We start from the raw sequence: 18,653 nt of genomic DNA on the forward strand, positions 1-18,653 counted from the left end.
CTGCTCCACGAGGAGTCTACCAGTCTTCAGCATCAGTAAAAACTCGGAGTATAAAGATACTGAGCTTTTTATAATGATGTTGTCCAAAGTTCCTGTAACTGTAACTATGACACGCCATATTTGGTTAGATATGATAAAAAAAACTATTTCACATTATCAACCTTGAATAAAATAAAGCTTTCTCCTCAGTAAAAAGAACAAAAAAATGTCTGCTTCTTTATTTGTGCACAATGAAACTTTATTCACTTTGATCCCACATTTACACAAAAGTGCTGTAATAAAATATCTGTACACTACTTCTGTTACAAATATAGATAATATTTAAAGTGACTTTATATATTCTAATGTAGGAGTTTCACGCTCTAAAATGGGAACGAACACATGATAATTCCTCACCAGTTGTCTCAGTAAACAGTTCCATCTGTTTCCCTTAGTCTTAAACTATTGTATTGTAAGATGTTAATATAAGGCAGTGAAATGAAGTTATGTTAATCCCCTTAATTTTTCTCAATTTTCTAATGGCATACAACCAAATTAATTACTAACACATTGCTTTTCTTTCTCTGTCATTTAGATTAATACTAGCTGAAAACCAAGTGCACAGCGTGCTAAGCCATTTTTAGTGTTGCATCAGTTAAACCAGCACTAAAGATTCGGAGTGTCTTCTATGTTCCTCCAGTTAGCACAGCTGCTTGTAGAGAAATGACAGTCAATACAGGGTGCATCATCACTTTACTTGTAGAATCGTGGAAATATAACAGGTCAAAAATGGAAATGAACTTAAAGACGTGCATTAAATGTTTTCTTTACAAATTTAGGGATATTGCCTTAGCTATTTGCTCTTCACTCCAACTTAGGAACACACCTGAGGAGAAAAATGCATATGTGTATACTAATGCACATATGTGGGAGATGCAATTTTTAATAATAGTGAAAAATTTGAAACACAGTATTTTTAACGATTTTTCAACAGAAAAACACTTTTCTTTTTTTACATTTGGTAAGAGGGAGAGGGGTGGATTGACAAAATGAGGCGTTTTCATAAAACTTAACATTTTCTTCTTTAATTTATATTTTCATTTTTACCTTAACTTACTGAAGCCATGTCAGTACTGAAGCTCTTAGGTTAGCTTTAGAATAACTTTTGCTTCCTCTTTCAACAAGTTTAGCACATCATTTTTACCCATATCACTATAAAATGTCAGATATCTTCAGGAAGAATGATTTAACTGTGCAGACAGTTCTGCTTTTAAGTTTATTTTCACAATATGCAAGAGAACGGGAAGAAATGATACAAGGCTGTCAGTAAGAAAATTATTTCTATACGAGAGTAACAAACTTAAATGGCATTCCCGCCCCTACAGCTTGGAAGAGCACGATGAACGAACATCACGGGAAGGGTGTCCGGTCGTCCACAGACCAGTTCCAGTCTCTCGACAGCATGGCATGGGGGCGAGGGGCTGAGGGGCTAGCTCCATCCTGGCAGCCGCTTCAGGACAGAACCATCAGAGTGACAGTGCCTTTTGTCCGCTTAAGGATGGCAACGGCTTCCTCATGGGTTACCCCTTCCAGACTCTGCCCATTGACAGCAATGATCTGATCGCCCCTTTTCAGTCGCCCATCTTCGGAGGCTGCTCCCTGCAATTATAAAGTAGGCTTGTTTAGTTCCCAAAAACTGCTGCCTCAGAGCTATGCAACAGAAAAAGATCTAAACAAGCATCTAAACTGCTCTGCAGGGACACACTGCTCTCAATGCTCCATGGGTGCTCCACAGCCATTAAGCAATGATGAACATACACAAAGGAGGTCTTTCTCCTCAGTGGTTTTAGCAATGAAATTCCTGTTTGGGAGAGACTTTAGTGGTCATTAGATTAGCTTAATGTTTTTTTTTCCCTTTTCTTTTTTTTTTTTTTTTGTATTTTTTTTTTCTTAAGCTGGAAACGGGGAGAGACAGTCAGACAGACTCCCGCATGCGCCCGACCGGGATCCACCCGGCACGCCCACCAGGGGCGACGCGCTGCCCACCAGGGGGGTGATGCTCTGCCCCTCCGGGTCGCTCTGCCGCGACCAGAGCCACTCTAGCGCCTGGGGCAGAGGCCAAGGAGCCATCCCCAGCGCCCGGGCCATCTTTGCTCCAGTGGAGCCTTGGCTGCGGGAGGGGAAGAGAGAGACAGAGAGGAAGGAGGGGGCGGGGGTGGAGAAGCAAATGGGCGCTTCTCCTATGTGCCCTGGTCGGGAATCGAACCCGGGTCCCCCGCACGCCAGGCCGATGCTCTACCGCTGAGCCAACCGGCCAGGGCCTTTTTTCCCTTTTTTTTTCTTTTGTTGTTGTTCAGCATAGCAGGTGGAAACCCAAATTAATAAAGAATATTTGGGAACCTGCCTGGTAGAAATAATTTCATAGAATCCAGGATATTTTATCCTGTAAAGACTTGCAGAAAGAAAACAAAGGATAAGGTAGGAACAAAAGCTACTTTACAGGACAAGAGCATGAGGGCCACCAAACCCGAGGGTCTGCAGAGCACAAAGACCACATCCATGTTGACAAGAGCAGGACAAGGCACAAATGCTGCTAATTTCAATACTAATTCTTTCTGTGGCTTTAAGAAGGCAGCTCATGCTTACTGGTTCTTTGCTTCCTCAGGGTAGTTTTCATATTCTTTGTGGGCCCTAATGATTAAGATTAAACACAGACGTTGTTGTTTAAAAAAGAACCTCATCTTAAGGCATGCTTATGGTAGGCAATTATGCAATTAAATATAAGATTAAAATACAGAAAAGTTAATGAGGAATCCATAATGATGAAATCCTTAAAATATGTTCTAACGAGCATGCCTTAAATAAATTGCTCCAAGGCTGAGGAAAATGACTGCATGACTCTTCTACTCATTGGCAAGTGCTGTTTGTATTTCTGGACATGCCAGTGGCTTTTACAAATCTCATAAATTTAGCCTATAGCTTAATTGATAAAGATACAGTACTTTAAATTGGTTAAAATAATATTCTTCTCAAAATAATAAAATGAAACCTGCAGTGGTAGGCACTTTATAGAACCAGAGCACTCATCTCAGGCCCCTGTATCAAATCTTTTAACAGATTTGAGAATTTTGTTCCTTTACATTGTAAAATTTTGAGATTCTGGATTTTCTTCTGCAGAAAATTTTGTCCAATTTTGTAGCTCTTCAAAAAAATGTCTTAATAACATATTAATAATAATTAGATGGGTTTAAATAATTATAATAGCTTCACCAATGAGGCAATAACTTTACCCTTATTCTAAACATTTTTGACATAGAGCAGGTTACTATATAATTACAAACACATACTGATGGTTTTCCGTTTTTTATTAAATCCCTTGATGACAAGTGCTGGTTTGTTGTAGGTGACGGGGCTTCTGGATGCTCTTCAAATTATCTTAGTTATTATTTTTCTATTTTATTCAATGATATTAAACTGCATAATAAATGACCAATTAGTTAATCTGTAGATTAAATTTATTCACTTTTCTGTTTGTTCTGTATTTAACAACAAAAAAATGCAAGGTAAAGGAAGGCCAGCACTTCGCAGCATCCATATTTAAAATACCTTATTTTCAAAAGACATTCAATTCTATTTCAATATGCTTTTTTCAAAAGAAATTAGGCATTACTGTCTAAAGTCCATTAATATTCTTATATCTATTGTCAAGCATTCCCATAGAATTTCAATTTTAACCTATTTTCCTTTAAACATAACCAAACCTCAAATTGGACAAAAATATTTAATGATCTGTCCCTATAGGGAATTACAGAAGAAAATGACCAACTGTTAACCATTTGGCGTTACCTCAGGCCATAAACTAATAAGCCAGCTGCTGACCAGTATTAATGAACACTTAGGGGGAGAGAAGGTGGTTAAAATTTGCAACCTCACCTTCGCAAACACTGTTTTAACATAAATGGGTAAGTCTCCATGGGGGCTGCCATAGCCTCCAACTATACTGAAGCCCAAGCCATCTGGTCCTCGGTCCAGTGTAATGGACTTACACTGAGGAGGTCTACAGGAAAAGGAAGGAAAAAGGAGTTTTTAAATTAAAAAAAAAAAAATATATATATATATATATTATTGTGAATCTGCAAGTTAAGGGTTACCTGACACCCACCTAGAGTAGTATTTCTCTGTATTACTGACAGTAAGTGTATCATGGGTGTTTTTGGCATGCTTAAATTGACAGCCAGTGTATGCTGTGCTCAGTATTTTAAATTTGCATAATGTAATGAAATTCTATTTAACACCCTGATTCTATTACTCATTTATAGTCCTCTTAAAAAACATACTCCCCAACATGTTCTCATTGCATGGAGAAGCTCACCCTTTTTCCAGTTCATTTAAAGTAACCTGTGGTGGCGCAGTGGATAAAGCATCGACCTGGAATGCTGAGGTTGCCAGTTTGAAGCCCCTGGCTTGCTACAATTTGACGCTTCCCACTCCTCCGCCACCCCTTTCTCTCTTTCTCTCTATTCTCTCTCTAAAATAATCAATAAATAAAAACTTTAAAAGAATAAATAAAAGTAAAGTGAAGGGCTGAAGTGCAGAAGACCATGATGGAATAAGTCATAAACATCAGTATTCCCTAAGCTCAGGGAGAAATATCAATTATAAATAATGTAAAAGTTGCATCAAATTATTTAAAAATTCTAATATGCTCATTTCTTCTCTTTCTATTTTCTAATATTTTTGTACTCGTGTTGGATAACTGTAGATTTTTAAATGAAAAAGATGATTAAATAAGTAGGCAATGTTGGAATTTTTAAAAGGTTAGATCTGACTTGTTCCGTGTCACATAAGGTAGTAAAATCAAGATTAAATGTACTCCCAAAAACTCAAGAGCTGAAAATGTGGGATGAGTAGAGGCATGTCTGTCTACCTTTGAAAAACTAATTCCATGCCATAATTATTTAATAGTTTAGAAACACTTGATTTTCATATTTTATCCCTTATCTCCTATCATTTCACCTTTATGTGAGAGTAGGGGCACACAGACCATCAAAAATGAGCTCACCCTAAATCATCCTGAAATATACTGCTCGAAGTCAGCCCCGTGAAAGAGAGACTGGGATTGGCAGGCTCCTGCTGATGACCCGTGACCACACTCACATCTCCTCCAGCAACCACCTGTGCGGGGGACAAATATGAAGCAAACAGCACATGTTCATGTGGCTAGGGATCAGTAATTTTCCTTCAAAAAGAGCAGTTAAACTAAAACATGTATTTTATTGTCCACTTTATCATTTCTGTTGACATAACATAAGCCATAGAAAAGGGAATTTCACTAGGTCCAGAGACCTCTTCAACTGACAGTAAAAATATTCTACTAGTCAATTCTATGAAGATCTCTGATGATTTTCAAACATGGTTGTATACGCAATGTTTAAAGATCTTTAGAACACAAGGCACTCACTCACCCCACTCAAAATTCTAGCAACTGATCACTCACTGCTAAGACCTTGTATCTTCTTCCTTAGACAGTGTGAAATAATAAGTGCACCAGGGTAACTGTGACAGAACGTGTTTCTTACATACTGACTTGGAACACTCAATCTGATCAGTTTGTTCAAGGGAAATATTAAATGAAATAATAGCAAGAGTTTTAAGCATTTTTACTGGTTTAACATCAAAACCCATATCCTCAAGCTACCCATATTCTGAATAATGCTTGGGAGAAAATTCTTACCTGCATTTCAATGGAGCCGGAGGCGTTTTTCAGTAAGTTAACTGCCTGGGTGTGTGTCATCCCGTCAGTGGATGTGCCACCAATAGTGACAATCCTATCCCCCACCTGCAAGGGAGAGAAAGAACAGTTATCTGCGAAAGCAGCCAGGGAGAGAGGGACACTGAGACCTGAACAAACATTTCCTTCTCTACCTTGCACATCAATAGTGTATACTGCTATTAGCAATAAAAATCTACCCAGGGAAACCAGATTCCATAAAAAGAAGTTACACAAAATGACTGAGTTCTATAGTCTCTGAGGAGAGGGGAAAATCATTTTTCTCTTCATTTCTCCTGGGTAAGACACTGTTTCCTATTAAAAAAATAAGATATCTGATGTCATCTGGAACCCAGAATTTTTCTGGACATTATTACTATATACATTATATGTGACTCTCAGGGGTGGGAAACTGTGTCCAATCTGGACTACTGCCTGTTTCGGTGAGTCAAATTCTCTATGCTTATTTGGCTGTGTTCACAGGGCAGAGCTAAGCAGTTGTAACACAGATCCATATGTCCCACAAAGCCTAAAATAGTCACTATTTGGTCCAGCACAGAAAAGTTTTCTGACCCATGTGCCATGTATAACAATTTTTAAGTGTCAGTCATATATTTAGGTATGAAAGGAGACTAAACCACTCCCAACTTAGAGACTATTTCAACTAAGAGGAGGCTATGTTTCGAGACTATTTTCTTTTTTCTTATTCACTGAAAAGAGAGGCAGAGAGACAGACTCCTACATGTGCCCCGACTAGACTCCACCCAGCAAGCCCACCAGGGAGTGATCCTCTGTACATCTGGGGCACTGCTCTGTTGCTCAGCAACTAAGCTCTTCTTAGCACCCAACATGGAGGTCATGGAGCCACCCTTAGCACCCAGGGCCAACTTGCTCCAATCGAGCCATGGCTGCAGGAGAAGAAGAGAGAAAGGGAAAGAGAAAAGCGAGAGGCGGCGGGGTGGAGAAGCAGATGGGAGCTTCTCCTGTGTGCCCTGACCAGGAATTGAACCCGGGACATCCACATGCTGGGCCAACACTCCATCACTAAGCCAATGTGCCAGGCCTCGAGACCATTTTGAACAAGGCCACAAAGACTTGACTTCATAGACTTTAATGGAATACTCATGATTTTACAACTAAACAGCACAGCAATTCCATCACAATGCTCTAGATTTGGATAATCTCTCAACACTGAAGCAAGTTTTGTATAGTTTTACAATTTATGTCATACATATAGGTTAGGCAAAATTAGGTTTACAGTTGTGAGTACACTAAACACAGTTTGTTTATATTATTTGTTTTTTAGGTGAGACGAGGGGAGGCAGTGAGGTAGACTCCCATTACACACCAACTGAGATCCACCTGGAAAACTCATCTGGGGCCAATGCTTGAGTACCGAGCCACTTTTAGCACCTGAGGCTGCCACACTTGGACCAACTGAGCTATCCTCAGTGCCCTGGGCCATGCTCAAACCAATCAAGCCACCCTAAATCATCAAGGGAAGAGAATGAAAAGTGTGTGTGGGGGAGCAGATGGTTACTTCTCCTGTGAATCATGATCGAGAATCAAACCTGGGATGTCCATATACCGGCCAATATTTTATCCACTGAGCCACTGGTCAGGGCCTATATTATTATTAATTATTGTATTATTTATTTTTATTAAAACTTTAAACCTAGTTTTGCCCATACCTGTACACTGAAATTCTGCAAAATTGATAATCCAATGCAACATAAATGATTGTTTTCAACTTCAAAAAATTAAATCAGCATTTAAACCAATGAAATGTGTAAGGAAAAAGTTTTTGCCTCATACTGGTGTTCTAAAACACTTTCTGTTTTACTTCTTCGACAGAGTTTCAAAGACATTGTAAAAAATATTAAGAACAATAGCAAATCTTCCCATTTCATTTGCCTGCAAATTTGCAAACAGCAGCAAATTCTCCCCTGTTCCAATTGTCTTCATCTTTTACTCAAAGTACATCCTGCTGTGGCCAGAGCAGCTGATTTCAAAGCAGATACAGACATAGAAAACTGCCTGCACCAGGTGGCCTGATTCGAAGGGTTTATTAAAGCTTTTGTCAAAACCGTTAGGGCTACCAGGGCACTTACTCTGAGTTTCTGGGTTTGAGCTGCCACTCCATTTGGGTGCATCATTGCAATAAATATAGGAACATCACCAAGTGGGCTGCCCACCCCTCCAGCAATACTGATTCCCAGTGAATCAGTAGGCTCCTGGCCATGGAAGAGAGAGAATATTTTAGTAAATATGGTATTTTTAATTGCCTTTTGGGTTTTTTTGCACAATATCTCTAGTTAACTCTGATCCTCTAAGTGTGAGGATATAAAATGAAGGTTAAAAAAGTTACATTACTTTTTATTTGACATTTGTGTGAGATAGGGAAATAAGCATCTGTGAAAGATATCATTCACGTTAAGTGAAAACCATACTATGGGACTGATGAGCACAGATACACTGATAAAGTGCAAAGGGCTCCATTTTTTTGTGTGTGTGACAGAGACAGAGAGAGGGACAGAGAAAGGGACAGATAGGGACAGACAGACAAAAAGGAGAGAGAGATGAGAAGCATCAATTCTTCATTGCAGCTCATTATTGTTCATTGATTGCTTTCTCATATGCACCTTGACCAGGAGGCTACAGCAGACTGAGTGACCCCTTGCTCAAGCCCGCAACCTGGGGTTCAAGCTGGTGAGCATGTGCTCAAACCAGATGAGCCCACACTCAAGCTGGCGACCTTGGAGTTTCAAATCTGGGTCCTCTGCATCCCAGTTCAATGCTCTATCTACTGTGCCACCACCTGGTCAGGCAAGGCTCCATTTTTGAAATCTGGGAAACCTGTTTTTCAAAGCAGGACCCTCAGTTACAAATATTGGGACCTAGAAAAAGTCCACTCCTCTCAATGGATTACTAGATCTTCCTAACAAAGTGGAGAGTACAACACCTCCCACAAAGGGCTGCAGCGAGCATTAAATGAGATGGTGACAGCATGGGATTTCTATTAGAATGTCAGCACATAGTACAGGCTCAGTAAATTGAGGCTGCTTTTATTTTCTCTCTTGTTCACAGCTCTTGGGAAATCTCTTTGAGGAAAACAGAAACTATCTGTTGAAGGCAAAGGCTTACTTATGAGCATGAGGTCGAGCATACTTTGTTGGGGGCTGAGCTGCTGCCAGTTTTGGCAATACAGAATATGCCAACAATGATTTTTCAAACAAGGTACTAAAATCAGAAAATTCGGCAAAGACTGCATTATGCTATTTCCACTGTGTATCACACTTAAGTTTTCATATGGTACTATACAAAAGCAAGACAGCTTACAGGAAAACACCCACACCGGGGCCTCTGAAGTCAACAGAGTTTGCACTGTTTTCTTTCCCCAAATCCCCAAGTTACCTTTTTTATTTCAACTGTTCTTAATCCCTGAATTTCAGATGCCACTATAAAGGTAAAAAAGATAAAATATGGTTATTATAGCATTTTTATGTTCATTGAAATTTTGGGCAATGTCTGCAGCTGGATGAGACTAAATGACATACCCATGTTTTCGTGAAAGGGTTTGAGTTGCGAGGACACATGATGTGATCTCTCTCACATAAGAGCACTTGTGTCTCTAGTTGATACCATTTTTTCCTCCTCATGTGAGGCACTGAGTATATAACTGTACAAGCTACTCTTAGTGAGACAAAGACAGAAGGTGTTTTGGACAGACAGACACATGTGCACAGCTGAGAGGAATGAAGTCATGGGTGTATTACAAAGAATTTATGAATGTAAGTTCCTGAATTTCTAGAATATTAGTCACTGTGCAAACAGATAATGCCAGATGGTTAGTTTCTTCGATGTGAACAACTTTTAACCAATGCTTCAAGCCAAAAAACCCTCTACATCATGACTTCATGTAATTAAAGCACCGGAGGATGACATTAATTTTCTCAATCAAAATGCTTGCAATCTTCCATGGAAAAGAAAGGCTTTACTTAATGACATCTTCTGACTTATTGTGTTACATTAAACAGAAAAAGGAAATAAAAATCAAATATACCATCAGGCTTAGCAATACTAGAAGAACTGCAGAATCCTGATTCTAACGTTTGGTATGTCCTGTAGGGTAAACATCTGATGAAAAGTGGTGCTGTAGGCACAGTTCCGTGTTGTTCAGAACTTTTGCCAACACCCACCTTTCCACCTGTATTAGTATATGGAATGATTTAGGGGAAAGAGCGCTTGGAGGTAAATTAAAACAGGGAGGAAAATCTGTGTTGATGGCCAGAATTCAAACCAGTAAATCACGCTTGAACAGCAAACCAATCTTACATGCATTCTTCTTCGCGCTGCTCTCCAGGGACTCAGACGTACTGGGTCCAGAAAGTGGGAAAGTGAAGGACGACAGGCTGCACTCACTCATCTGCAAGTTCACGTGCATTAGTTCAGAAAGGGTTCCAAGTAATAGTAGCCCCTAAATACTACTTATTTCAGAATTCCTTAAGGCATTGGGAGAGAAATACTTGTTAAGTAACATAGGCATCTGATAATTTCATGGACATTTAAACAGTTTTTACTGTTTTTTTTCTTTTTCAGGAAGAATTTGTATGGTGACCTAAATAAACAGAAGCTGAAAGGATGGATGAAATTGATTCCAACTTACCTAAAGTTTTTATGGATTTTCATACTCTCATTCCAGATAATCTTCTCTACATTTATATTGATGATGGACATAGATAAGGACTTAAAAACAGTACAATTGGGACCAGACAACATGAGACTGATGGTAGTCATTAAGGAGTTAAGAAGGAGTCTTTAAGGATGGGTTGATAAAAATGGGGTCTTTCATCAGAAGACAAGACTGAGAGAAACTTGTAAGGAGACCTGAATGGTATAACGCCATATTTTTACACATGTGAGCATCTGCAGTTTAACTAGATGGGATTTTTTTTTCAGTTGAATATTGATTGGTAAATGTTTGTTACATTGAAAATATATTATCTTGGTTAGGCTTTCATACATTAATTGGTTAACTTTTGAAATTATGGAAAAAGAATCACGTCAGTAAAAAAATTAGGTTCCTTAGAATACTTACAAACTACTCAACAGCTACACCTTGCTTACCTGTCCACTTTCAGCTCCTGCCCTTCCCTATCTCAAACTGCACGCCACCCGCCAAGCTGCCAGAGAGCCAGGCCTGTGTCCATGACCCCAGGCAGACTCACAGGCAAGACCGTCTTTGAGTTCCTTTTGGCATGTGGACCGCATTACCCTCATGAATCCCACAGCCACCTACCTGGCTGCTCTGAGAAGGCCTCCTCTCTGAATGGAATGGTCCAGCTTTGATTCTTCCAACTTCCAAGGTCACTGTACCTAGGGAACACTGGGGGAGCAGTTGTCTTATGAAAATATTTAACTAAAATGCTACAACCATCTTTGGGAGCACATTTTATTCTTTAAAAATAAGTTTTGTTTTTAAGGCATACTCCTTTTGGAATTTCCATAGGCAAAGATATCTCTAATACTTTGTAGAAAAAGACTTTTTAAAAATAAAACTAGTCAAAACAGCAGCAATAGCAACACCCAGTGTCTGTCTTATGACCTCAAAATTTTCACGGAAACTATTTCTGATAGGTAATGACAAATTGAGAACTAGGCAATTATCTCAGAAAATACACTGATTTAGACAGGCTAAATGATCTAAACAACTTGGCTTTTAAAAAAACAAAACAGAAATAATAAAACAACTTATTTTGCTCTTAATAGCAAAGGCACTAAGGTAAATGGGTAAACTCCCTATTGTTAAACTGTACCTGAATAAGCAATACTTAAATTACCATATTGCGATAAATACAAAACAAAGATCGAAGACACTTTCCCTGTGGCCCTTTATGGGAAAGGCAGGATAGCACAGGCTACAAAAAATGCTGTGCAGTCTCATGTGGAAGCAGCACAAGGTGTTGGAGATGCTGGGCTTTTGCAGTCAGACACACTGCTTTAAATCAGACTATGTGATTTACTAGATGTGTGACCTTAATATGATAAATGTTTAGCTTGGTCAGTCTTTACTCTGGATTTTTTTTACAATGGAGATCAATACAGGTTGTTGTGATAAGATAATCCACGTATAATGATTATGACACTGGCTAGCACCAAGTGGTACCTCCACAAATATTTGTCACTGATATTATTATGCTGCTTGTGACAGGCGGTACAAGGAATGTTTTGCTTTTAAACATGTCGATCATGAGTTAAATTTTGAAAGATCAAGACTTGCCCTACAATATCCATATATTATTTTTGTTTGTTTTGAAATGGGTCAGGGACTTATTAAACCCTTCTTGAATCTACTCATATTTCCAGCTTACATAATTTTAGAGGTTAACAAATTCCATATATTAATGATTTAGTGTGTAAAGTTGAAACTCTTTCATCTATTTAATATCTCTTTTACACTACAAGGGTATTTATTATTATAAAAATATTTTACGTCAATTTTTCTTTTAGAAAAGGAATTTATCCTCAATAGAAAAATTTCAAAATGAAGGAATCCAAGATTCCATTGTTCCAATTATCACCCCATAATTACTGTTATAAGACTAAGCATAAGATTTTATGTTACATAGATATTTCTACACTGTAGAAATTCATTTTTGTTTCACATTCTCTGCTGTTATGTTCTTTCATGTTAATTAATATTGTTTTCCTGAACATGATTTTAAACAGATACGTTTGCCATGCATCTTTGCTAAATTTATAAGTCTGTATAGTTATGTCAACTGTATTGCTTCTAGTTTTTCTATTACTGCAAATAACATTGCAATGAATCTTAAGGTGCATAAAGTGTTTTTGTGTATTGAGGATGACTGATCATGAAAATATGGTTTCTTATATCTTATTTGGGAGAACAGCTTAAACAAAGAGGAGTCAGTACTTGTGTCGCAGTGACACTCCACGCTAAATCTCCTCTTCTTCTACGGTATGGCACACAACTGCTTCTGGCACTGGATGTTTACCTTCAGCAAAGCAGCAACAGCCTCCTGGGTGGCGTTACGGACATCTTCCCCATTCACCATTAATATCTGGTCCCCCTGCATCAGCCTCCCGTCCGCGTCTGCAATTCCTCCTTTGACAATGTCTGACACAAACACTCCAGTGTCATTTCTGCAAACATAATTTTTATTTTCAACATTATTACTTTTTCTCAACTTTAATGCAATGCTTATTTAAGAAAACGCAGACATTTTTAAACTGAAAATTCTACTCTATTTTTATGACTTTGTAGGTTCTATTGTTTTAAAGCATCCGGGAAATATTATTAAAATTAATTTTTGTGATAAATAATGACCTATGTCTTACAATATTTCATAGATTAAACATGTCTTTCATAAGCACACTTATTTAACAGTTATATACTGTGAGTAGAAGTGGCTATTATTATACTCATTTTATGGGTCACAAAGCTACCAAATGGCAAAAATGAGATATAAGAGTTAGTCCCTGGGTGCACAATTTATTGTTCTCTCTATACTATAAGGAAGCCCTAAATGGATATTGACTTGTGCCTGTAGAAATTTGCTGCTATTATCATCAACATTACTGAAAATGATTAATAATGTATATTGCAAACTAAAACTATGTTATCTAAAACTTAAGTATCCCTGTTGTATTGTCTTTTATTTTAAATCATTACAGATCTAACTTCCAATCAAGAGAGATTTATGCAGAATGAACAAATACTAATCTTATTACAATCTTTCATTCAAAAAACTATAATTAAACCAACAAGTTCTTGTTGAGCTACAAAGGTAGCTGTAATTAGATGTGCTCGGTGAAAGGGGAACTGCATCACTAGTGCTTGCCCAGGTCTTAGCAACTGCTTTCCCATCTTTAGAATAAAGGTGTAGGAGTTTACCATATTATATGTTTGTTACTATTTCTTATATATAAATATTTAAATACATTTGGTACTGAATGTATGTATATTTGCCAATCTGCCCCGCAGCCTCTAATGTGACACTGTTTCCCTTGATAGCACGCTCTTCATGCTGATCCTTCTCACTAGAATAGTTTCCACCCCCACCCCCCTTCATAAATCAACTATCATTTACTACTTTGGGCTTCAGCTCAGGCCTTTCTTTTTAAATAAGTTTTCCTAATCTACTTTCCTTAAATAGGGTAATGTGGTGCACTTCTCTTTTGCTTCCATGGATCCCCACAAGACATTTCTGTCCCTCATCAATAGGTTCCTGTTGCACGAGTATATTTATCACTTATCAAGTGGTGAGTTTTCTGAGGTAAGGAACCATGTTTTATGGAACTCTGTTCCCCAGAATCTACCATATTTCCTGGCATATAGCAGGTCCTCAAAAGTAACAAATGGTCTTTTGTCTGAGACCTTCAAAAGCCTTCAAAATAGTGACTGAAAAAGTTCAAAATCAATGTCTTCCGATGTTTCACACTGAGTGGGCTGACATTAGCTACTTACAGAACACTTGCTACTGATAAAGATTCTACTGCTATTACTCTTCAAAAGACCTTAAATTCAACCATTTCCAAAAGGTGCCTGGGTTTGCCCTTCTCAGCCTTACCTTTTACCAACAATACTCAACCCCAGGCCTTTGCCCGGCTTCTTCTGCAGCTCTATGCTGAGGGTGTCACACACGTCCTCCTCTTTGTACGGGGCCTCATCTCTGTAGAGCGTCAGGCGCACTCTCTGGGGCGTCTGTCTCAGGACATTTATTGCTTCGTCATGTGTGGCCTTTCTCAAGTCAATCCCATTCACCTGTACAGAAATGGGACATAGGCTGTGAGGAACTGGGTGAGTTAAGGAAAATGAAGACAGAGAGAGGGAGGGGAGGAAAAGGAGTTGGGGGAAAGAGAGGGGGGGAAAGGGGGAGCAGGAAAAAAGGGAAGAGAGGGAGGAAAAGAGAAATATACACACAAAGACCACCCTCCCCAGAACAGCCTTTCCTTGCTAATGTAAAGGGCAAACAGTGTCCATACCTCTAAAATCTGATCTCCGGCCCAGAGTCGGCCATCTTTACATGCTGCTCCTTCCTCATAAACTTCATGGATAATAATGGCACCCTAAGGACCCAGACAAGACACACCCATGTTTTATCCCATTTCTCCCAGGAATCGTGAGCAGAAATGGAGTCAAAACACACTGCATTTTTGTAGACAGTGATAAGGGTCACATACTCACTAGACTCTTATGTGAGTCACATATCAAAATTCACAGAAAAATTTCTCTGAACATATGTACCCTGATTTATCAATGTCATTCCATTAAAATTAATTAAAAGTAAAAAATAAATAAATTTTAAAAAATTCACAGAAAACTTAACAACATAATTTTTGCTAAAAAGAGAGAAAGAAGCTTATACTTCTTTCTAATAATAGGGAAACTTAAAGAAAAAAATATAAACCATATACACATATATAATACATACATGCATCATCTTTCCTACTCACATATGAAATAATTGGATTTTAAAAGCATTTTTGACATTAAGAAAATCTTGCCTACAAATTATCCATAGACCCCCCCTCTCAATATGGGTCTAACCCAACCATGTCCATTTAGTAAAAAGGAAATTAAAATACAGCAAGGACTGGTGAACTGACGGAAATATTTTGAACCTAGAGGTCACAATCAGAAAGGTAACAGAATCTTACTGAGACAGGATTGGCTTACTCAAAATAAAAATCCCAGTACCCACCCAATTAAATATCTTCCCTACATATTAAAATAACAAGGAGTGATACATTTTCCTAAGCCTTTATACATCATTTGCAAAACGGAGACAAAACTCCCTCGTAAGATATCTGGGGCGGGAGCTCGCTGAAGGGCCGCCCTGTCTCCTGAAGTGTCTCTGGGGGAGTCCTCACCAGCAGAGTGTCCGACCCCCCAACAATGCTCAGGCCCAGTCCTGTTCGCCCTTTGGAAATCTCAATTGTTGTTTCGCAGCCGGGGATAATGGGGCAGGTTGCAGGATCAGAAGCAAAGATTGCTGGTGTTGATGACCTGCTTGTACCTAAAAATAAGTTAAACATGAAATGAAATACAAATAAAATTAATGAGAAGGGAATATACAGTAAATTCACCGCACTGGCTGTCTTTGGGAGATGGAGCAAAAAAAATGGGCCAAAGACTGGGGATAAGGACTTCAAATTCACCTTAATCTTTTGCTGATACATTTTAAACTATCACAAAAATATGATCAAGCCTTCATTGTTAATTTAATTGGTGGGCACAAAATTACCTGTTAAATTATTTTCTGTACTATTCTGTGTTTTTTAAATCACTAGAGATAATATATATCAGAGAAACAAGAGCAGAGAGTTGAACTCTGACAGTCTATATTTCACTGGAGCTATACAAACTTCTTACGAAATCATGATTTACAAATCTCAGAACTGAGATGTGTGTGGCAGGACCTACACCAGTGAGGGACGGACACTAAACACAAAGGGCATCTACCTGTTGGTCATGGGGCCTGCCTGTCAGGGCTCTGTGTCTTTTCTTCTGTTCTCATCCTATGAAGTCTCTTATGTAATCACACCTGATCAATATCTGAGTTTTCAAAATGTCAGCTGAGGCTCACTTGCAGTATCTTTCCAGTGTCTTACCTGATGTTTTATAAAATCACCCATTACATGTTGGTACATACATGCCCAGAATTGAGTAGATAAGGACACATTATGGAGAACAAGGTGAATATAAGTTCACCACCCTTTTTATCATAGTCTTCATATCCTATGTGTTATGGTATACCAAAACAGCATACAGCAAACAGCATATTTTGGGAAAGCTGGGACACTTGGTAGAGTAACTTTAGACAAGATGCTCTCTTTTCAGGAAGTCAGAGACAGACTATTTTCTTGCTCCTGAAGTGGTAAGAACAGGTGTAAGATATTCATTTTCATTTAGCATTTCATATTTTTATAGACAATGCTATTTAGGAAACATAAAATTTAGAAATGAGAAAATTTCCAAAACATTTTTAAGAATTCATTGAATTACTCAGTCTTTCTAAATGTATTACTAGAAGACTTCTTTGTCCAACTATATTACAAATGGTTTTTTGTCTCATATGTATCTTGATCGGAGGCTTCAGGTGAGCCAGTGACCCCTTGCTTGGGCCAACGACCTTGAGCTCAAGCCAGTAACCATGGGGTCATGTCTATGATGTCCCTGGCTCAAGCCAGGGACCCTGCACACAAACTGGTGAGCCAATGCTCAAGGTGGATGAGCCCGTGCTCAAGCCAGTGACCTTGGTTTTAAACCTGCGTCCTCTGGGTCCCACTATGATGCTCTATCCACTGCACAACCTATTACAAATATTTTAAACTGCTGTTTCCTTAAGTACCTGTCAGAAGAACTGAATGTTGCAGTTTAAAAGCCAAAAGAGATTTTTATCCCCAAATGCAAAAAAGTCAATGTTTAAAAGTACTTTTTAATAATGCTACAAAGCTTGAAATTTATTTATTTTTATTAAACACTAGTGTAGTTTTTCTTAAAAAGATAACTGGAAGAAATAATTTATCTCAATATACTAGACTGGCATTTTAATGATACAAAAAAAGGTTGATACATGGTTCACATACAACCATTTCATTTGACAGGATCTACTATTATATCCAAATAACAGAACTCAGATCAACTATAAATACCTGTGGCCATGACTAGCATTTTAAAGAGTTTCTTGTAGTGCCAGGGACCACTTATTCCACTGGAGAAGTGCTATCACTGTATCCATTTAGAACACCGAGGCTCAGAGAAGTTAAATTACGTGCTCAATATAAAAAGAAGAAATATACAAAATGATGTTTTTAACTCATTAGTCAGACATCTGGAAGCAAGGTTCCCTTAGTTAAAGAGTCCTGGAGAGCAACGAGTATCACTACTTTTTAGAAATGAAGAAGCTGAGACTCAAAGGGGATGGAAGGGTTTCTTAAGGTCCTAAGGCTGATTAATGTAGAGCACACAGTCACCTGCCTAATGGGCAGTAATCCTTCTTCTCTTTATATCATCATTCAGGGGAAGGTTCCCTGACTGGGTCCTTTCACACGCTGACCTCTAGGCAGGCAGCCAGTTCCCAAGTAGAGACCCGCTTACTAGTCTGTGAGTGCAAGACATGCAGGACCCAGGAGATTAGCCCTTACTTCGGATGGATTCCAGTTCCGGGGAGCCAGGTGGTGGGACCGTCAGAGACTGGAGACTGTTCTTTTTTTCTCCATTGGTTGCACCAGCTGCTGAAGCAGGAGCCTGGGAATCTGGATTCCCCGCACAAATGGTAAGTTTCACTGTCATCTTTGTTGTTTTCAAAAGGCTAATAAACTGGCAAGAGGTTGGTGTGGAGGGGAAACAAATTTAAAGGCAAGTTAGTAGACTTATACAAATAACTTACTCTTAGAGTTGGAATATAAAACTATGACTGAGAGAAAAGTGCAAAGCAAATTCTTTCCTTGTCCAGATTTGAGGGGGTCACACCTTTATGGACAATTGATATTTGACAAAGGAGGTAAGAGCATACAAGGAGTAAAAACAGCCTCTTTAACAAATGGTGTGGGGAAAATTGGACATCTACCTGAAAAAAATATGAAACTAGACCACCAACTTACACCATTCACAAAAATAAACTCAAAATGGATAAAAGACTTAAATGTAAGCCATGAAACCATAAGCATCTTAGAAGAAAACATAGGCAGTAAGCTCTCCAACACATCTCGAAGCAATATATTTGCCGATTTATCTCCACGGGCAAGTGAAATAAAAGGCAGGATAAACAAATGGGACTATATCAAACTAAAAAGCTTTTGCACAGCCAAAGAAAATAAGAACAGAATAAAAAGACAAACTACACAATGGAAGAACATATTTGACAACACGTCT

General features: G+C 38.5%; 1 protein-coding gene across 8 annotated transcripts in view; it reads right to left on the bottom strand.

The window, feature by feature from the left end:
• Positions 1 to 1,236: 1,236 nt before the first annotated feature.
• MPDZ (multiple PDZ domain crumbs cell polarity complex component) overlaps positions 1,237 to 18,653 on the bottom strand; it is a 191,076-nt gene continuing 173,659 nt past the window's right edge. For 7 of the 8 annotated variants that reach the window (XM_066257256.1, XM_066257257.1, XM_066257259.1 and 4 more), the window contains 13 exons: positions 17,924 to 18,098; positions 15,647 to 15,792; positions 14,759 to 14,842; positions 14,344 to 14,537; positions 12,769 to 12,916; positions 11,049 to 11,135; positions 10,085 to 10,175; positions 9,164 to 9,207; positions 7,861 to 7,983; positions 5,714 to 5,818; positions 5,042 to 5,154; positions 3,913 to 4,036; positions 1,237 to 1,638 (listed from right to left, as the gene is read on the bottom strand). In XM_066257256.1, coding sequence (XP_066113353.1) covers positions 1,492 to 1,638; positions 3,913 to 4,036; positions 5,042 to 5,154; positions 5,714 to 5,818; positions 7,861 to 7,983; positions 9,164 to 9,207; positions 10,085 to 10,175; positions 11,049 to 11,135; positions 12,769 to 12,916; positions 14,344 to 14,537; positions 14,759 to 14,842; positions 15,647 to 15,792; positions 17,924 to 18,098 — 1,581 coding nt within the window. In that variant the 3' untranslated portion in view covers positions 1,237 to 1,491. The remainder of the gene's footprint in view (positions 1,639 to 3,912; positions 4,037 to 5,041; positions 5,155 to 5,713; positions 5,819 to 7,860; positions 7,984 to 9,163; positions 9,208 to 10,084; positions 10,176 to 11,048; positions 11,136 to 12,768; positions 12,917 to 14,343; positions 14,538 to 14,758; positions 14,843 to 15,646; positions 15,793 to 17,923; positions 18,099 to 18,653) is intronic. The other variant, XM_066257258.1, reaches the window with a different exon arrangement.

This window comes from Saccopteryx bilineata, chromosome 2 (assembly GCF_036850765.1).
Source record: "Saccopteryx bilineata isolate mSacBil1 chromosome 2, mSacBil1_pri_phased_curated, whole genome shotgun sequence".
Classification (NCBI taxonomy): domain Eukaryota; kingdom Metazoa; phylum Chordata; class Mammalia; order Chiroptera; family Emballonuridae; genus Saccopteryx; species Saccopteryx bilineata.